Source organism: Humulus lupulus, chromosome 7, assembly GCF_963169125.1.
Source record: "Humulus lupulus chromosome 7, drHumLupu1.1, whole genome shotgun sequence".
Lineage (NCBI taxonomy): Eukaryota > Viridiplantae > Streptophyta > Magnoliopsida > Rosales > Cannabaceae > Humulus > Humulus lupulus.
Window position 1 is genome coordinate 96,998,346 of NC_084799.1, and position 18,835 is coordinate 97,017,180.

Genomic DNA, 18,835 nt, shown 5'->3' on the forward strand with positions numbered 1-18,835 from the left:
CTTGGGGGTTGGCTACCCGCCATCTTTTCGAGGACTTATTTCATCATATGTTATTTCCAATCGACGAGTACCTCCGGGTTGGGTTCCTGCCTCGTTGGCTTTTGAGGTGCAGTAGCTTTCGTCTTCTTGTTTCCCAACCCATCATTGTTTTCTTTGTCTTTGTTGTGAGGCTCTTCGACATCATTTTCACCGTCTTTTTCTGCTCCTTCATTGTTGCTTTCTCCCTGTTCTTCTACATTTTGATTTGTTTAAAGGGTACCCACGTCTTCTCTCCTGTTCTTTTTCTTCTAAAGTTGGAGTCAGCCTCCTTCCTTAAGCTAGCCATCTCCTCAGCCATCTTTTCCTGCCCAAGAGTCATTTCTTCTGCCATTTGGTCTTTCTTTTTGGCGAGGTCCGCCATGGTGCGCTCGTGCTGAGCTGCCATTTCCTTGTATGTTTCATCTGCACGCATTTGGATTGTCTTCATATATTCCATCAGCTTGTGGATTTCATGCGAGAAATCGTTTCGTGTCGATGGATCGATCGTTTACTTTTCCGCTCCTTTTCTTGGTGACATGGCTTTTAACTTCTTTCTTCTTGTGTCTTCGGCCTTTCCTGTAAGAAAAAAGGTTCAAGAAAACAACAAAATCAATAAGAAGTTATGTTGCTTTCCCACAGACGGCACCAACTATTTGGGTCGATTTTCTCAAGCACATGGAGTTTCCTAAAATGGAAACTCTGGGTGTGGTTATCTTTCTAAGCCTTTACCATCCTTTGTCTTTGCTTCCTTATTGACTTAATCAACTTATGGAAGAGGCTTCTTCCATGCTCGATCTTTGACAAAACCACTGAAAGGTACATTTAAGAAAACTCTCTGATGCTTAAGTCAGTTCTTGCTCTATATTTTGACAGAGTAACAATATAGTAAAGACAAGAAAAAGTCTCATTTTCTATGAGTGGAATCAATTATTTATAGCAAAAGAATGGAGGAACATGTTAGAAAAGACTCATTGTCATTGGTATATGTCTGCACCCCAAGTTCCGTTTCCCGCCAAATATAACGGACTCCTCCCAAGCCAATTTGAACTGGTTCTCTCTGTGCAAAGGCCTCTGCCTCTGCTTCGCCTCTTGCAGGATTTCTTTCTCCCTTTGCCATTTAATGAAATGTTCGTTTTAATGCTCCCCATGCATGCAAACAAATGCTTCTTTTCCCATGATTAGTCATGTGACTTATCACATTTTAACAATCATTTATTGTGCAAGTTACTAATAATGCTTATAAATGGAAAGTTATAAATCTAAGGAAAAAATGCCCTCACACCAATACAATAACAGCTCTTCTTTTCATCTTACCAATCATAAACGCAATAGTCCATTTAAAACGCTAATTAGATATGTAACATAATATGGTTAAAACAAGTTCTAAAAGAACTTGGCATATATGTAGAGCTTTCTATAAAATTGTTGTGATAATAGTCATAGAAAATAATCATGTCCAACATGACCAAACAGAGTATGTTGTGTTTGACAGACAATTCATAAAAGAGAAGCTCGAAAGTAGAGTTTTTAGTGTTTTCAATTTCTTCCATCTACTCAATATGTTGCAAATATCTTCACCAAACGATTATTAGACAGTTTTGAATTCTTTGTGAGTAGGTTGGGTATAATTAATATTTATGCACTAACTTAAGAGTCGATTACTTTAAGGGTAATCACCTGATTTTGTATTCCTCAATAAATGGCCAAATATCAAAATTTTCTTAGTGAGAATGGTTCTCCGGGTGATTACCTGATTTTGTATTCCTCAATAAATGGTCAAATATCAAAATTTTCTTAGTGAGAATGGTTCTCCTTGATAAAGGGAGACTTTTAGGGAAATGTATGGCTATACCTAACTATTTATATTCTTATGTTTCATTGCTCAATGAATAAGAAAAAGAAGACATTTCGCTTTCTCAAATAATCTAACCACGAACCTCCCTATTAAGGTGCAGCGTGTACAAGGGTCACCTTGGGGACTTAGACCCAATGATGTCGTTTAATGTATATATATTTAAAAGTAGGATTTAGGTTTCCTTGTTACCATAGATTCGCGTCATAAAAAAGACATTGTCTATTTATAAATGGAGGAATCCGCTTAATTATTCTGTTGTGCCACGTTCAAAATAATATCCCAAAAATAATAAAGCAATGTTTGCATAATGATCCATTCTACCAAACTCATATTCATTTTGTATAGGATTCTTTCAAGAGAGATAAAAAATGAGATATTCCGAACTAGATTTAGATAAGATTTACTTTTCTCCAACAAACGCATTCTATAATCGGACAATAACTGACATAAAGGATTCTTAGGACTTGGTACCATATTTTTTGATGGTGCTATTCTCTATTAGATGAGGACGAAAACCATGGTACTTATGACTTGAGAATCATGGGTCAGGTCGGGTGAGACTCACCTGTCATCAAAAGCAGATTCCGGTTGCATCTTCTTTATCCATCCCTCTTTCTGACACGTGGAGCCATTTCCTAAACGAGCCACCAAAACCAAGAGTCCATAACTTTTGGAGGCCCCACACCTAACTTTAATGAAAACCAAGCTTGGGTTTTTGGTAAGAAGACAAACACAGGTAAAGTTGGATTTAATTTGATGGACCATACTCCCATTTTGAGCTGGCATCAGATACTCCAAGCAAGTCTTTGTCATAAAATAAAAGCTTTCCTTTTTCTCCCCCTTTTCGGTGCATTCTAGGACTCTGCTTTTAAGTACGAAACCATAGAATTTAAACAGATCTTTTTAAATGTATGGACGAATGAGATGATTAAGGTGGCAAAGATAACAACTTGGATAAATGGAATGATGTAATTTATTATCATAATTTAGACCAATTAACAAAATGAAAAAAAAAAAAAGGTTCTTCCTAGAAAGAGGCATCTTACATACAAGAGCTCCAGCTCACATGTACACTGAAAGGGTAATAAGAGAGAAAAAAGATACAAGAAATTTCCTATATGTGAAGATTGAGAGTAGGCAAAAGCACCTGTTATCTTCAGTAATTCAAAAATTGATAACTAGGCACTTCATATTCCAACTGCAAAAAGGTATTCGCTGCTTTATTCTAAATAATTTGTCAGAGTCGTCCGCCTCAGTCAATTTCTGGTCTTTTACAAGCAGTTCGACTATTATTATCATCGCTGTTCTCTTCAGGGGAAGATGAACCCCTTCTGGAGCTATGACCTGAAGGCATTTTGGGGTCATACTTCTGAGAAGCAAGGTAATTAAGAGCTGTAACCACATCAGATATAACAGGCCGCATGTTAGGCTGCTCTTGAACACACATTGCAGCAATAGCGAGAGCTTGGTACAATCCTCTAACAGGATATTGACCTTGCAGCAATGGATCAACCATTTGCGAGAATTTCTTCCGGTCCCTGAACAATGGTCGTGCCTGCAAACAGATTCAATAAAGCATTAGTATTTGTAGGCACGAGTAGGATAGGAGAAAAACAATTAAAATGGTTTAGATATGTGTTCAGCAAAAGATATGGCGAGCACGAGACATGCTAGTTTCAAAAGGAACTAATTTAACCTGCAAAGAAGATCAGAACGAGAGTGAAAATTATGATATTATCTTACCCATGCAACAAGGTTTTGCTCCTTAGGAGCTTTTGTTTGATCAATAGCTTTCCTGCCAGTGATGAGCTCCAATAGCACAACCCCAAAGCTATATATGTCGGATTTAAATGTAAGTTGACCTGTCATGGCATAATCTGGTGCACAGTATCCATATGTTCCCATAACCCTCGTTGAAACATGGGTCTTGTCACCACTCGGACCTACTTTTGCCAAACCAAAGTCAGATAGCTTTGCATGAAACCCCTCCCCGAGCAAAATGTTTGAGCACTTGAGGTCACGATATATGACAGGGGGTTTCATCTTGTCATGCAAATATTCTAATCCTCTTGCTGCACCAGCTGCTATCTTCATTCTTGTATTCCAATCAAGTACACTCTTACCAGGGCGAAGATCTGCAAAAATGAGTCTTAAATTAGGAGCGACAACGGTAATAAAAATCATCACATAAGCATGTGTGGCAGAAAAAGATAAACATTTGACATTCCAGTGCTACGAAGGAGACTAATAGAAAACAAGATCTTGGGTTGATTCATTGATGGAATTATATACCGTGTAAATGGTTTTCCAAAGATCCTAAAGGCATGTATTCGTAAACCAACAGTCTTTGATCCCCCTCAGCACAAAACCCAATCAATTTAACAAGATTAGGGTGTTCGGCAAGACTTAGTGTCAATACTTCAACAACAAATTCCCTAATCCCTTGAAGTCCATTGCGGTCAAGTTGCTTGATGGCCACAACCTACACCAAAAGCAATAACATATCTCAGCACATTGATACTGCACATGAAATAATTTTTGTATGTAAAAGCAAAAGCAATATACACAACTAATTCTATCATCCAGGAATATGTGAAGTTGAGTTACTTATCATTCAATTCACAAGATTCTTCCAAGTTTATACCACGGCTAGTTAAATGGGGATTACAAAACTTTTCTAAAATTAGTAACATGGTTCAATTCTACGAAGCACCTAAAACCAAGTGACCAACCTGATTAATTTTCTCCAAGTGACCCTTGTAAACTTTGCCAAAACCTCCCTCACCCAAAAAGCAATCCGACCTGAAATTTCCTGTTGCAGCCGCAAGTTCTTCGAAGGATAACGTCTGCGCCCTTCTGCCATTGGTTTCTCCATCCTTAGAAACCTCTTCCTTTAAGTTTAAATTCTTTACGTCCAATGATAATTGATCAACCTTCAAGACAACCTCCTTTACATCCAAATTTCTTTTCGCGTTTGAATTGACTTTCTGGGTACCTGATCACATAGAGACATTAACGAAATGCATGAGGCAAGTAACAAGAGTGAGAGAGAACGAGAGACTAGGCCTAAGGAAAAGACATTATAAGAAAAAGGCACATGGTAAGAAGAAACTATAAAAGAATAGACATTTGGCAAAGCCATACTCTTTAAAATTTAAAAAGTACATAATAATGATATGAAAAAAAAATATGAATACCAAGAAGGAACTTGGATTATGGACTGAACCTTGCCAACCATGCAAACAAACAAAAAAGTATTAGTAACTAAGACATATTAACAAAATAATAATGACAGTAAATTAGTACTTCATTCTAGATTAAACGAGAGAAAAAACTTTAGCACGAAAGCCTAAACTAATAATAAAAAATATCGACATGGAAGACGAAATTTTGAAGATAAAATTATTTCAAAGCCCTTATGAGCCAAATCAGAAAATCTAGCTTTTTCCGCAAGAATGCAATGTGAACACGGTTTCTAAAGTAAACCCAATAAGGTTTAGTTGTAATAACAACAAATAATTTTCACTCGAAAAAAAAAACACAAATAATTCCTAAATCCGGCAACGAAGCCAACAGGGGTAAAACCCAGACGCAGTAAAAACAAATTTTCAAAAAAAAAAATCCAGAAAGGTCCAAATTTGAAGAACGGGACTACTCAGTAAAAGAAAGTCCAAATTAAGGGTTTCAATATGCAAGGAAACAACAACAAAACTTGGGTGTGTCACGGAGTACCACCGACGAAGAAAAAGGATTACATAAATTATTTGAATACATCAAAAATTCTATTTTGACTGAATTCCCACAAACCCATAAATCAAAAGGGAAAACAGAATGCACAGAAACAGCGCTGCAAATTTTTTTTTCAAAAGAGAAAATATTGTAAAATAAATAAATAAGAACCACCATAATAGAAGAAAAAAGAAAACAGGGTTAACTAACTATTCAAGAAATTTAGCAAAATAAAAATTGGGAAAAATACCTTGAGGATCATCTGACTTTTTTTTATTGTCGTTAGTGGTGTTTTCTGATCTTGAACTGGACTTTCCAGCGCAAGGGAAGCAGCCCATGACGGCGTTGTTTCCACGTTCTCCTCCTTCCTCGCTTAATTTCTGAGCTGTACAGTCAAAACAAAGCCAAAACACCAACCCCAAAAACCATACATGAAGAACAGAGGTAATGCGAGACTTGGAAACTCGATACACAGAGCAAAAGAGGAGAGGAGAGAGGAGAGGAGAGAGAGAGAGTTCTTCTACAGCACTACAGTTTTTTTAATATTTTCTTCTCTTAAATACTCTTTTTTTATATATATATTTTCACGGTCTGTTTTCTTCTACAAATCGACACAGGAAACAACTCGCCTCTCCCATTAAAAACGTGCCACGTGGTCTATCGAAGAACTATTTTGTCATTTAGTGAATTACACGGCTTCGGAGTAGCGGAGTTGATTCGGTTGAACCTAAAGAACGCATCTCGTAAGACGCCACGTCGTTTGCGCACATCACATGTTTGTGTTTATAAATTATAATTTTTGTTTTGTGAAATAAATTGTTGTTTACGTGTCTAATCAACCACAACTTCTGCTGACGTGTTCTTCTCTTATTGTCGTACGGCGATTCTTGGATGCGAGCTGGTTCGCAACAGATCTTTGTCCTTTTTTTTTCCTTTACGTAACCAAAGATTTCTTCTTTTTTTTTCCTACAAAAAAAGAAAAGATTTCTTCTTTTTTTTATATAATAAATAAATACATATATGTTTTTGTCTTGTATTACCCGCCTGTGACACACACATAACCAAACAGTCCTAACCACCACCGTCGGATTTATAAAAGGTCAACGTTTGAAAAAATATATTTAAGGTGGATCCCACAAATACTGACGTCAGTCTTTGTGGGACCCAGTAGCCGAAACGCGTTACCATATTTAAGGCTTTTTCAGTGTTTGTGTAGCTGACCTGCTAAAGCGGTGATCCACGCGTACAGCGACTCCGCTCAACATTAACTCCTGCAACTTAAAAATAGTAATATAAATACAAAATAATTTGGGGTCTGTATCTCATTGCTCAAAAAAATGTATCATATCTAGGTGAGGTCTAGCACTGAGGATTACCACCTTGGTTATTTCATATTTATTGCTCGCCGTGTTGTAAGTGAACGCGCCGGTTGTGTTAGTTGGTTTCAAAATGGGAAATTTGAGTTTTTATGTTTAACCCAGAGTTGTAATTAAAAATAATGTTAGGCATTTTTATCATTTGAAAATGATGTCATTTATGGATACTATACCCAAATTACATCTCTTATTTTGAACCTCTCACTTTTCTCTTCTTTTTTCCCTCTCTCGGTTCACAGTCGCTCACAGCATCCACCCACCCCAATTGCCAGCCAGTCGATCTAGCGAGACCTGCACGACAACCTCCCTGTCTATTCACTGAGACCCTGAAGCACCGAGACCTCCCTCGTCGATTCTCCGAGACCCCGCACGACGACTGCCCAAACCCTCGTCTCTTCTCAAACCCTGAAGCACCCAAACCCAAACACTTGGTCTTGTTACGCCTTCTCCTTCGCCTCTGATAAACGGTCCTCGACCCATGAAATTAACAAAGCCAAAGGTTAAGGTCAATTTCCCTTGATTTTTTTAATTTTTTGTTTGAATGTTGTGACATTCTTCGTTTATTGCATACTTTAGGCATCTTATTGAGCATATTGATCTAGTTTGTTTGAGTATTTTAGAATGGGTATGTTGATTTCAAAGTGAGTTTTTGCTTGGTTTTTTTATTGTTGCTCGATGGTTCGATGGGTAGGCATTTAGGGGGTTCGATGCATACTCGATGGATCTTAGAAGGGGTTCGATGCATGCTCGATTAGGTTCGATAGGTTAGGTCATTTGGGGTTTCAGGTTTATGCTTCTGTGGGTTTGATGCATGCTCGATTGTGGTTCGATGCATGCTCGATTGGATTCGACAAGGTAGGCCCATTAGGGATTCCAGGTTTAAGATTGAGGGATTAGATGCATGCTCGATGGGGGTTCGATGCATACTCGATAGATTGGGTATTTTGTTGGGTTCGATGCATGCTCTAGGGTTGTTCAATAGGGTGGGCCTTAGGGGTTCCAGTAGCAGGTTCGATGGTGATTCAATGCATGCTCGAGAGATGTTCGATGGAGGAGTTTTTTTTATGGAAATGTCCAATTTGATAGGTGTTCGATGGGTACTTGATAGGGGTTCGATGGTTGCATGCATGTTTATTGATGGATTTTTCATGTAACTTTATCTAACTGTTTTTTTTTTTTTTTTTTTTGCAGATGCCGAAGTTTCTTTTTCCCTTGACTGATCACTTTCCCTGTCGAGTCACATATAGGGGTAATGGTTACTTTAAAAAAATCAAGGACAAGTTTGAGGAGCTCGAGTTGATCGAAAGGGTGAAGAAATTCCCTTTCAAACAATTTTTCATAACTGAGAAGTTATGCTTCTCTGCATCTCTCATGAATCAATTAATGTTGCACAAGATCCAATGCAACAAAGAGGGTGAGTTGCATTTCCATTTGGGATCTAGACCCTGTAGATTTGGTAGAGGCGAGTTTGTCTTGGTTACGGGGTTGAACTTCAGTGTCGAGCCATCTGAGACTGATTTGAAGAAACACTTGACTAGTGATCGCTTAATCAATGAGTACTTTAGTGATGAAGAAAAAGTGAAGATAATGCATTTGGAGGCTGCTTCAAAAAACTGCACTGTAGTTAAAGATGCCTACAAGTTAGGCCTATGTTTCTTTGTTGAGGGGGTTTTACTTGCACGAGAGGGCAAGTTAAATGTCTGGAGAGATTCGCTGAAGATAGTGGAGGACACTGAGTACTTCTCTACTTACCCATGGGGGAAGGTGTCTTATAACAAGCTTCTAGATGCATGTCAAAAAGACATGCATCATTAGAAGATGAACTATGAGAAGAAGAAGAAGGAAGTTAAGGGGAAACAGAAAGAAGCGAAATACAGTTTGTATGGTTATGTCCCTGGATTGTAGTACTGGGCATATGAGGTCATCCAACAGTTTGCATGTGGGTATGTTATTAACCATGGAAACCTCTTTCCAAGGATGCTCAATTGGTCGAGCAATAAAGAGCGTCCTATTTCGAAGGCCAACCTTGCACCGATGTTCAAGACGACGGGTGTAAGTTCTTCTATATTATGTCAAAATACATTATTCTTTGGTGGTTTCAAACTAACTTAATGCTTTGTGTTTGATGCAGTTGCTTGTGTTGTCCATGTTGAAGCCCCAACCTTCAAAGATAGATTATTATAGCGCTCTGACTGAGGGTGATTCTCCTTTGTATCCTGGCTTGGGCCAAGAAGAAGAGGATGAAACTCCCACTGATTTTGAGAAGGTGGCGAAGACAGCTACTGAGGTTGCGAAGGCATCCAATATTTTTGTTGATGCTGGCCCTAATGATGAGGATACCCCATTCCCCATAGACCCCACACCCTCAGCCCCAGCCCCATCGGTATACCCCAGTCTTGATCAACCTATTTTACGGGAGGTGTTGGAGAGGTTGGAACTAGTCGAGAATCATCAGGATATCATCCTACAGAACCAGGCGGACATCATGGATGTTGTCAATAAGATCATGACATTTGTACAAGATCTTCAGAGAGACACGACGGAGAATGATTCTGATTCCGACTCACTTGACCTCCCAGATGATTTTGCTGTACATGACACAAGCACTCCTCCGTCGATGGTACTCACAGCAGATCCTGAAACCCCAGATGTTGCTATTATAGATCCTGGGGATGTTGCTGGGGTAGAGTTTGAATTGGCCAAGAGGAAAAGACACAAACCTAAGAAATTTGAAGACTACACTGACCCAACCAGGAAGAAACCTCGTGTGGATGCGATCGATCACGTGTCATTAGTCCTCGACCCTCTGAAGAAGCCACTTGCTAGACAGTACAAGATGGTCAGCAAGTGGTTGCTTGGAGATATTCCGAACAAGACGAAGAGGGATGTACAAACTGGGATGCATGGTTCGAGTTGGTTTCTGACGTTGAAGACACCACAGTTTTGGATCGATGATGGGGTAAGTAATTTTTTAATATCTTTTATCTTGTTTGCATGTGGGTTCGATGGGTAACTAGGAGGGGTTGAAATGGGTCTATTTTCGAGTTCGATGTTATTTCGATGGGTAGAGGCAGATGTTGTGGTTCAAGTAGCTTTAATTTGGGCTCGATAAGGTTCAATGGGTAGAGGCAGATGGTGTGGTTCTAGTAGCTTCAATTTGGGTTTGATAGGGGTTTGATTGGTAGAGGCAGCTGTTTTGGTTGTAGTAGCTTCAAATTGGGTTTGATAGAGGTTCGATAAGGTTCGATGTTGGTTCGATGGGTAGAGGCAGATGTTATGGTTCTATTAGCTTTAATTTGGGTTCGATAGGGTTCAATGGATAGAGGCAAATGTTTTGGTTCTAGTAGCTTTAATTTGGTTTCGATAGGGGTTCAATAGGTAGAAGCAGATGTTTTGGTTGTAGTAGCTTCAATTTGGGTTTGATAGGGTTCGATGGGTAGAGGCAGATGTTGTGGTTCTTGTAGCTTTAATTTGGGTTCGATGGGGGGTTCGATATGGGTTCGATTGGGATGGTTTTAACAATTTATTTCCTATTATTTTTGCAACATGTTGATGCGGCCGAGCATATGCTACGTAGGCGTCGCCAGTTCTATCCTGGGGCGTATCGACAAGACGGCGTTGTGATGAATATTATGTTCTCACAAGTGGTACCGGCTCGTTATGACGCATATCAAAATGCCAAGGAAGAGGATAAGAAAAGGTTTTTGTGGGATTCGGATGTGATGTCAATGATTACGGGCATTGAAAATCAATTTATTGCGTTGTGGAAGGGGATAGACACTGTATATTGGTGCCAGAACTACTTTCAAGCGCATTGGTTTGCAATTGAAGCATCCATTTCTACTTGGACTCTAAATGTTTATGATTCAGACGTGACAGTGATAAGTGAGAAACAACTGCAAACCTTTATGAAGTCATGGTCTACTTTGTTCCCAACGTTGTTGTTGCGATATTTTTTCTATGCAAGTGCACACAGTCGCAATTTGTAATAAAATGGTAAAGTAACCAAGTATCGTCCTCAAGGACTGAATTATCAATTACCAATCAATTAATTTCTCTTTCTATTTGATAAATTAAAATTCTTGATTTTTGTAAACACAGCAAAGAAACTGTAAAGTTCAGAAACAATAATTAAAAATTAAATGGAATAACAACTAATAGTAACACTTTTGATTTAACCACTGTAGAAACAATTAGGATATTTAATCTCATCAACTATCCTCCCTATTATTCCCTAATGCAAAATATGAGTTCTTCTTCTTTTTGCCTAATTCAATTAACAAGTTGATACAGCAGCCTATAATCATACTATGAATTATAAACTCAACCTAGGTGACAATTTCCTATATTTCTATGGTAAATTGAACCACAAAGGTAGCATTAATCTTGACAACTTAATAAATAATTACATAATTAATTCAGATACTTTCGTTCCAAATTAGAATTATGTCTAATATAACCACAGCAGATTTAAATCTCACTTCTCAGATTTTGACTTAAAAACATATATATAAGACTATAGATGGTCAATCAATAATCAGTCTATAAGAGCAGGTTATATGGAATTGAAGAAGATTGAAGAAGAATAGAATTGAAATTGCATTAGTTCATAATAAGGATTCAAGTGATTCAATTAAACATCCTAAACAGAAAATTAGTTCATAATCATAATGCTAATCACAACGAAAATTAAAGATAACATCAAAAAGTAGAAGAAAAACATGTAGATAAAAATACTCCAAGCCTTCAGCCTTCAAGCAAGAACTTCTCCCCCAGTCCGTATGTCAATTTCTTCTCTGTTTTTCGCCTTATAAAAACCTAGGATTCAATTTTTAAAAGAGGCGGGCCGCGACTCTACATACACCATGCTGCGGTCCGTGTCGACGAATTCTGGGTTGATGCCCATCTATGACGCGGCCTTCTCTAGCCATGCCGCGGCCCGTGGATCTCCTTCAAAACAGTGGTTCTGTTTCACCACCTAGCCGCGGCTCTACTTTGCTCATGCCGTGGCTCTTAAGGGATTTCTCAATTTTTCAAGTTTTCATCCCAAAAATTCACCAACACTTCCAAATTATGTTGAGATCCATTCTTTCTCAAAATATGTTGAAAAACTTGGTTATTTCTTCCCTTTCTTTGACATTTTCCTCCAAGTGCTCAATTCTTCCTGATATTCACAAAGACAAACAAACAAAGCATAAACCCGCACTAAATGAAAGAAAAACGAAATAAAAGACTACTTAAAACAACACCTAAACATGACAAAAACTAGACTCAACAGTTGTTATTACAGTCACATCTTTTCAAGGACGACCCTCGGTTGACGATTCCACCTGAACCTAAAAGATGCAAAGGGTTCAAGGTGAACCGCATGCCAGTTGATTCAATACCCCAAACCAAAGTCAAGTAATCAAAATTCTTGGTTTTAGTTATCTTAATTTGGGTTTGATAGGGTTTGATGGGGGGTTATATGTATGTTCGATAGGGTTCGATAGGGGTTTGATGTAGGTTCGATGGGTAGGGGCATATGTCTTGGTTCTTGTTATCTTAAGTTGGGTTCGATAGAGTTCGATGTGGGTTCGATAGGGGGTTAGATGTATGTTCGATAGGATGTGATAGGGGTTCGATGAAGGTTCAATGGGTAGAGGCATATGTCCTGGTTCTTGTTATAATAAGTTGGGTTCGATAAAGTTCGATGTGGGTTTGATAGGGGGTTAGATGTATGTTCGATAGGGGTTCGATGGGTAAAGGCATATGTCTTGGTTCTTGTTATCTTAAGTTGGGTTTGATAGGGTTCGATGGGTTGATTTGCACCTTGTTATTATTCAAGTTTTTTTTTTTAATTTTATGTTGATTTTGTTACTAATGCAGTTTATGTTTCGTTCACAGTGGAGATTGTGGTGTGTACGCCATCAAGCACATCGAGCATTTATTGGGTAGGCTACCACTTCACACGATCTACGATGACAACATGGAGTTGTTCAGAAACAAGTGGACAGTTGACTTATGGTATCCGAATGTTAGGCATTGAACATTCTCTTCTTGTTATATTTCTTTGCTTAAAATGTATGTTATTAAAAACAAATTATGTTTCGAGCATGCATCGAGTAGCCGCCTAGCATCCATCGAGTTTTATTCATTAATTTATCTAATAGGCATCAAGAAATACACTTGGACAGTCATCGAACATGCATTGGTGGCCATCGAGCATGCAAATCATTAATGACAATTAGCACTAAAAATCCAAGTGTCGAGTAGCCGTCAAGCATGCATCGAGCATGCATCGTGTTTTATTCATTAATTTAGCTAGTAACAGAATTATCAGGCATCAAGAAATACACATGGACAATCATTCAACATGCATTGGGGGCCATCGAGCATGCATTGGCTGCCATCGAGCATGCATCGAGCAGGCATCGAGCAGATGACCAACACAAAATACAGTTTAAATAGAATACAGAAAAAAAATAACCTGACCAATCCACTTTAAATAAAATACAACAAAAATTATACTCAGAACCAAGCTTTGCATGAGGACTTGTTGTGGCCATGACCACCACATCTACTGCACTTACGCATTTTCACATCTTTTTCCCCACTGGATGGCCAACAGTTTGTCCTTGGTCTTCCTAGCTTTGGCTTCTTTGGACGACCAACTTGTTGTTTCCCTATGGGTACACCTACTACCATATTCTTAATGTCATCTAAAAGTATCCAATCATCCTCGTTCCCAGTTGGGTAAATGGTTTCTTTATACGAATTCCTCCATGACTTAATGGTGTAAAACGATGAACACAAAGAGTAAAGGTTCACCCCACACGCTATAGCTGCTGCAGCTGCATGGGGACAAGGTATGCCTATGAGCTGGAATACCCCACATGAGCATGATTTCGTCATCAAATTCACCTCAAGATCACTGTCTGCACCAGTTACATGAAACTCGAATTGGCCAAGGGTATAGACATTCATGAACCTTCCTCTGTCTGCATTGTTCGATACATCTGCCTCCACCAGGGTGGATAATTTGGTGGTAGTCTTCTCTATCACACTACATCGTTCAGAAAACCAAGACTATAGTGTGAACCGAATGAATTCCAAAAAAATTGTAACTGGAAAGGTTCTTGCACCTTTGGTCTTGTTGTTGAAGCTTTCAACGTAGTTGCTTGTCATTATATGGTACCGTTTCCCAGGAAAGAAAGGACAAGACCACTTATCAAAACCAATTCCCTCCAAATAGGTAGCTATGGGAGGATACATTCGTTGGATATTTTCAAAATGCTTTAGACATTTGGTCTTCTTCCACGCATAGGCTGCTGCTCACATCTCATTGTGACAGTGATCAATCTTGAACTTAGCTTTCACATTCATACTGATGTGATGGTAGCATGCGACGTGGTAGGCATCAGGAAATACAGTCTCTAGAGCATGAATAATGCTAGCGTGCCTATCTGACACGAAAGCTAGGTCATCAACTGTAACGACCCAAATTCGCTATTAAGGCTTAAGGGCCTTGATTAGTGTGTCTGAAGGGCATAATGGGAATTATGTGTGGTTTTAATGATTAAGATGCATGATTATGATTTAAATCATGTTATATGACTACTTGAATATTTGAGATGCATGACTATGTGTATTAGTATGCATGTAGGCCCTGACTAGGTTAGAGGGGCATAATCGTAATTTTGGCTATTATGGGCATAACTGTATTGATATATGTGATAATTGTCGAGACCACATTATTATGTGGATATATCTGTGATCTGTGACTCGAGACGATCCTAGCGAGCAAAATAGCGAAAAAGTCATGTCGAGGATTTATACCCGGCTCGGGGTGAACTTAGGGGTATAAATGGGAATTTAGTGAATATACTGGGGTCTATCTTGGCATTGAGGAATATCATTGGTGATTAATTAGGTATCGGGAATTAAGCGGGAAATATTAGAGACACTCGAGGAATTAGCGGGAATTGGGTAAAATGACTAAAATGCCCTTAAGTGGATTAAAGGGTTTAGACTTAATAGGGAAGGCATAATAGTCATTTGGCTTACATAAGTTAAGTAATACCAAGGCTTTATGTTAGTGGAAAGTGTAGAGAAGGGTAGAAGTCTGAAAAAGAAGGAAAAGGAAGGGAAAAGAAAGAGAGAAAAACAGAGGAGTTTTCTAAGTCGGTTTACATTTCCTTCATCTGTTTCTTGAGGATTTCTGGGGTGAAGCTCAGAGGAGAGCTGGGATTAACTAAGCATCAAGGATCCTAACCTAGGATTGAGAAATTGGCAGAGGTTTAGCAAGGATTCATCAGCACTTGAGGTAAGACTTTAGAGTTCTTCAGTTTCTGTTTCTGATTTTTAAGCTATGGTGCTTAAGTTGAATTGGATGGAAACTTTAGGGAATTCAGGCCTAAGGCTGAGGAGGAGCAAGCCAAGGAAGTCTTGAGGCAACTTGTGGTCGAAATTCCACCAAAGGTATAAACTCTTAACTCTAACTTTGTTGTTCAGCTGGTTTCTACTGAGTTCTAGTGTTTAGGAGTGGCTATGGTGAATTTTGAGTTTGGGGATGCATGTGCTTGAGTTCTAGGTATTTGGGTGCTTGGGATGAGTGGAGTATGGTCATAAGGTTGTTTTTGAGGTTGGGAAATATTTGGAAGAGTTTTGGTTGAGGTTGGTTCGAGGAAATCGCAAGAAGGGAAAACTGAAGCTGGTCTGTCTGTGACTAGCGCTACAGCTCTAGCCTTTGGTCATTGTAGCGCTAGGCCATGATGCTGAGGGGATTTTGGCTTCTGTTTGTAGCGCTGTAGCGCCCTCCCATGAGCGCTGTAGCGCTACCCTGTTTTCAGAAAGGGATTTTAGGGTTATTTGCAAGGGTTTTTGACCAAGGGTTTGGGGTTTGATTCCACCACCTTGTTTGGTGGAACTAGGACTTCCCGGGGGCTCGGGATTAGCCCCGAGGCTAGGTTTTGGACTTAAGGATTGATGATGACTTTGGCCTATGGTTGTGTTTAGGTGAACACTAAGGCTCAAGGGGGATCGTGCTCAAGGAGTCGAGGGATCAAAGCTAGTGAATTGAAAGGTAAGAGAACTGCACCTGATTATATGATTATGATGGGACTAAGTGCTCCCGATACCTGTATCATGTCAATGATGGTATTACGCCATGGGACATGTAAAAGCGGCCTAAGAGTGCCGTACATTATATTAGCGCACAGGACGCGGCTTGGCCACTGGTAGCCAAGGACAGCTTAACATTCACTGAGCTCGGTTTAAGCGGGCCGGAGTCAGTGGGATAACGGAGGGAGCAGCCTGAGAGCGCTAGCCCTAGTTATCATTTGTGCAGTGATATATGATATGAATTGATATGTTTAGCATGCTAGATACTTGATTATACTGAATGACTATATGGTTGGGATTATATGATGCAATGTGAGATATTGATTTGTCTGTTGATTGCTTATGCTCTGTTGTTGTGTTTTCTTGCTGGGCCTTGGCTCACGGGTGCTACGTGGTGCAGGTAAAGGCAAAGGCAAGCTGGACCAACCCTGAGATGGAGGGCCGCGGGGTGGAATGTACATAGCCAGCTGTTCGATCACCATGGTCGAGGAGTGGATCAGGACAGGGATTACCTAATTGTCCGTTTTGCCTTAATATGGCCTGATATTGTATAAAAACCTTGTGTCTTTTGTAAACAGTCTTAAAATTTAATACTGTCGAGATCCCGTGTATAGAGATGATGCTTCCTAATGAAAATGTGGCTTTTGAGACCAAAACATTTCTAACCCTAGTTCCTTTATAGTTTCAGTGACACGATTTTAATTTAATGACTTGATTAGCAAGTCTGGCACTTTATAAACATACAGTGTAACGGTCTTGGCTATCCAGGGCGTGACATCAACGTCCCCAATGGCTTCCTTCAACTTCGTCATGAAATATTTTCACGAGTTGTGGTTCTCACTATCCACCAATCCGAACGCAATTGGATATAAATTACTATTTGCATCCAACGCAACGATACATAGCATATGGCCACCATACTTGTTCTTCAAGAACGTGTCATCCACACATATCACAGGATGACAAAATCTGAATCCCCTCCTACAAATTCCAAGGGAAAAGAAGCAATATAGGAAATGACCATCTCCAATGACAAAATCAGTAATTGTACCTGGATTCTTTTGCTGCAACATGTGTAAGTAGAAGGGAAACTTATAATACGAATCTTCATATGTCCCCCTAACATACGTAGGTGTCTTCTCTCTACATCTCCATGCATTTTCACAACTTATATCAATACCGAAATTTTTCTTCATATCCTCATTTATGTTGTTTTCCATGTAGATGGTCCCATTAATTGCATATTTGTTCTTTATGAGGTGCCCAATGACCCACGGTGCAACTTGACGATGACCTTTTTGTCGCACTTCTAATGAGCATGTGTGTATGCTCTTGTACATCGTGACCTCAAACATGGGGACATTGGTAGTTTTTTCCCTCTCAGTCTCCAACAACAGTCAGGATCTTTGCATGTGATATACCACACGTCAGTACCAGACTTTTTCACGACATACTCAAAGTTATTCTTCATTGCAAATAGAGCAGCTTTGGTTTTTAAATCAATCTTGTCCTCAAAAGTCTTCCCAACATATATTTCTCCCATTAGTGCACCAGATGATGAGGAATGGGTTTTAGCCGATGCCTCAATATCTTCTTTTGTAAACATTGGGGCACTCCATCTGGTGTGATCCTCTCTTGATACAATTGTCTCTCTCTACCTAGTGTTATCTTCTGTCCTAGCAGGACGATTACTGCTTCTGGCAGGTGTTCGGCGTCCTTGAGTTTGGAGGTATGCTTGTGCAAGAGGTAGTCCTGACTCTTCTTCTACTTGTTGGGCTTGGGAAATGTATCACTCCTCATTTGAAACATCTGCACCATAATGCGAGTCATCCTCAAAAACATCATCATTATCTTCAAAGAAATTACCAACTGGATCATCATTCACACAGGGATCGTACAAGCACACCTGTGGGACCTCCATGTGGTATATCAAGCTGAACAATAGCCATCGGATCAGTAATTGGAACAAAAGTGCCCACCTCGCTAAGATGCTTGTAACTGCTACCTGCAGGAGATGGACCAACATTGGTCGTGTATTTTTTGTTCACACTAGGTGTAACGCTCTGGATAACCAAGACCGTTACACTGTGTGTTTGAAATAGTGCGAGACTTGCTAATCAAGTCATTTAAATAAAAATGTGAATCTAACGAGACCAACAGGTTAGGTTTAAAAGATTTTGGTTATAAACGAACAATTTTCATTAGAATACATGTTTGGTACATGGGATCCCAAATCAGGGTTTAAATAACATAATTACAGAATTTCCAAATCAAATAAATAATCAAGCCACTCTAATGGCAAAATACACGTTTTAGGTTTCCGTCCCTGTACAATCCCTCGACCTTGGCGGCCGAGCAGTTGACAATGTACACCTTGCCCCCAGAGCTCTCCAACCCATGGTCAACTTATCTTACCCTTGCCTTTATCTGCACCACGTAGTACCCGTGAGCCGAGGCCCAACAAGAAAACATAATATCATAGCACAATCAATAATAGTAACTAAGTAGTTTACAGAGCATAACCAAATGATTTACAAGAAATTAATCCATTACCCAACAAGTCATAGCATTTATTCAACCCAAGACATCAGTCAATAACCAATGATCAAGTTTCCAGATATTCAGCATATCATATACAACAATTAACAACAGTATACATGTCAAGCAACAACTAGGGTCAACGCTCGTAGGCCGCACCCTCTATTTAACCCACTGTCTTTGGCTCGCTTAGGCCAAGCCCAGTTTTCACCCCACT

At 39.3% G+C, this 18,835-nt stretch overlaps 2 protein-coding genes across 2 annotated transcripts; both read right to left on the minus strand.

The window, feature by feature from the left end:
- Positions 1–2,257: 2,257 nt before the first annotated feature.
- Positions 2,258–6,134, minus strand: LOC133788481 (probable serine/threonine-protein kinase PBL5). Its single transcript, XM_062225977.1, has 5 exons — positions 5,853–6,134; positions 4,606–4,868; positions 4,166–4,355; positions 3,617–4,008; positions 2,258–3,428 (listed from the first exon to the last, which is right to left on the minus strand). Exons 1-5 carry the CDS (start codon positions 5,938–5,940, stop codon positions 3,126–3,128), a joined length of 1,236 nt encoding a protein of 411 aa, XP_062081961.1. The 5' UTR covers positions 5,941–6,134; the 3' UTR covers positions 2,258–3,125.
- A 7,354-nt stretch (positions 6,135–13,488) lies between these two features.
- Positions 13,489–18,001, minus strand: LOC133792001 (uncharacterized). The gene is made up of 2 exons (XM_062229909.1): positions 17,874–18,001; positions 13,489–14,023 (listed from the first exon to the last, which is right to left on the minus strand). Exons 1-2 carry the CDS (start codon positions 17,999–18,001, stop codon positions 13,489–13,491), a joined length of 663 nt encoding a protein of 220 aa, XP_062085893.1.
- Between the last annotated feature and the right edge of the window lie 834 nt (positions 18,002–18,835).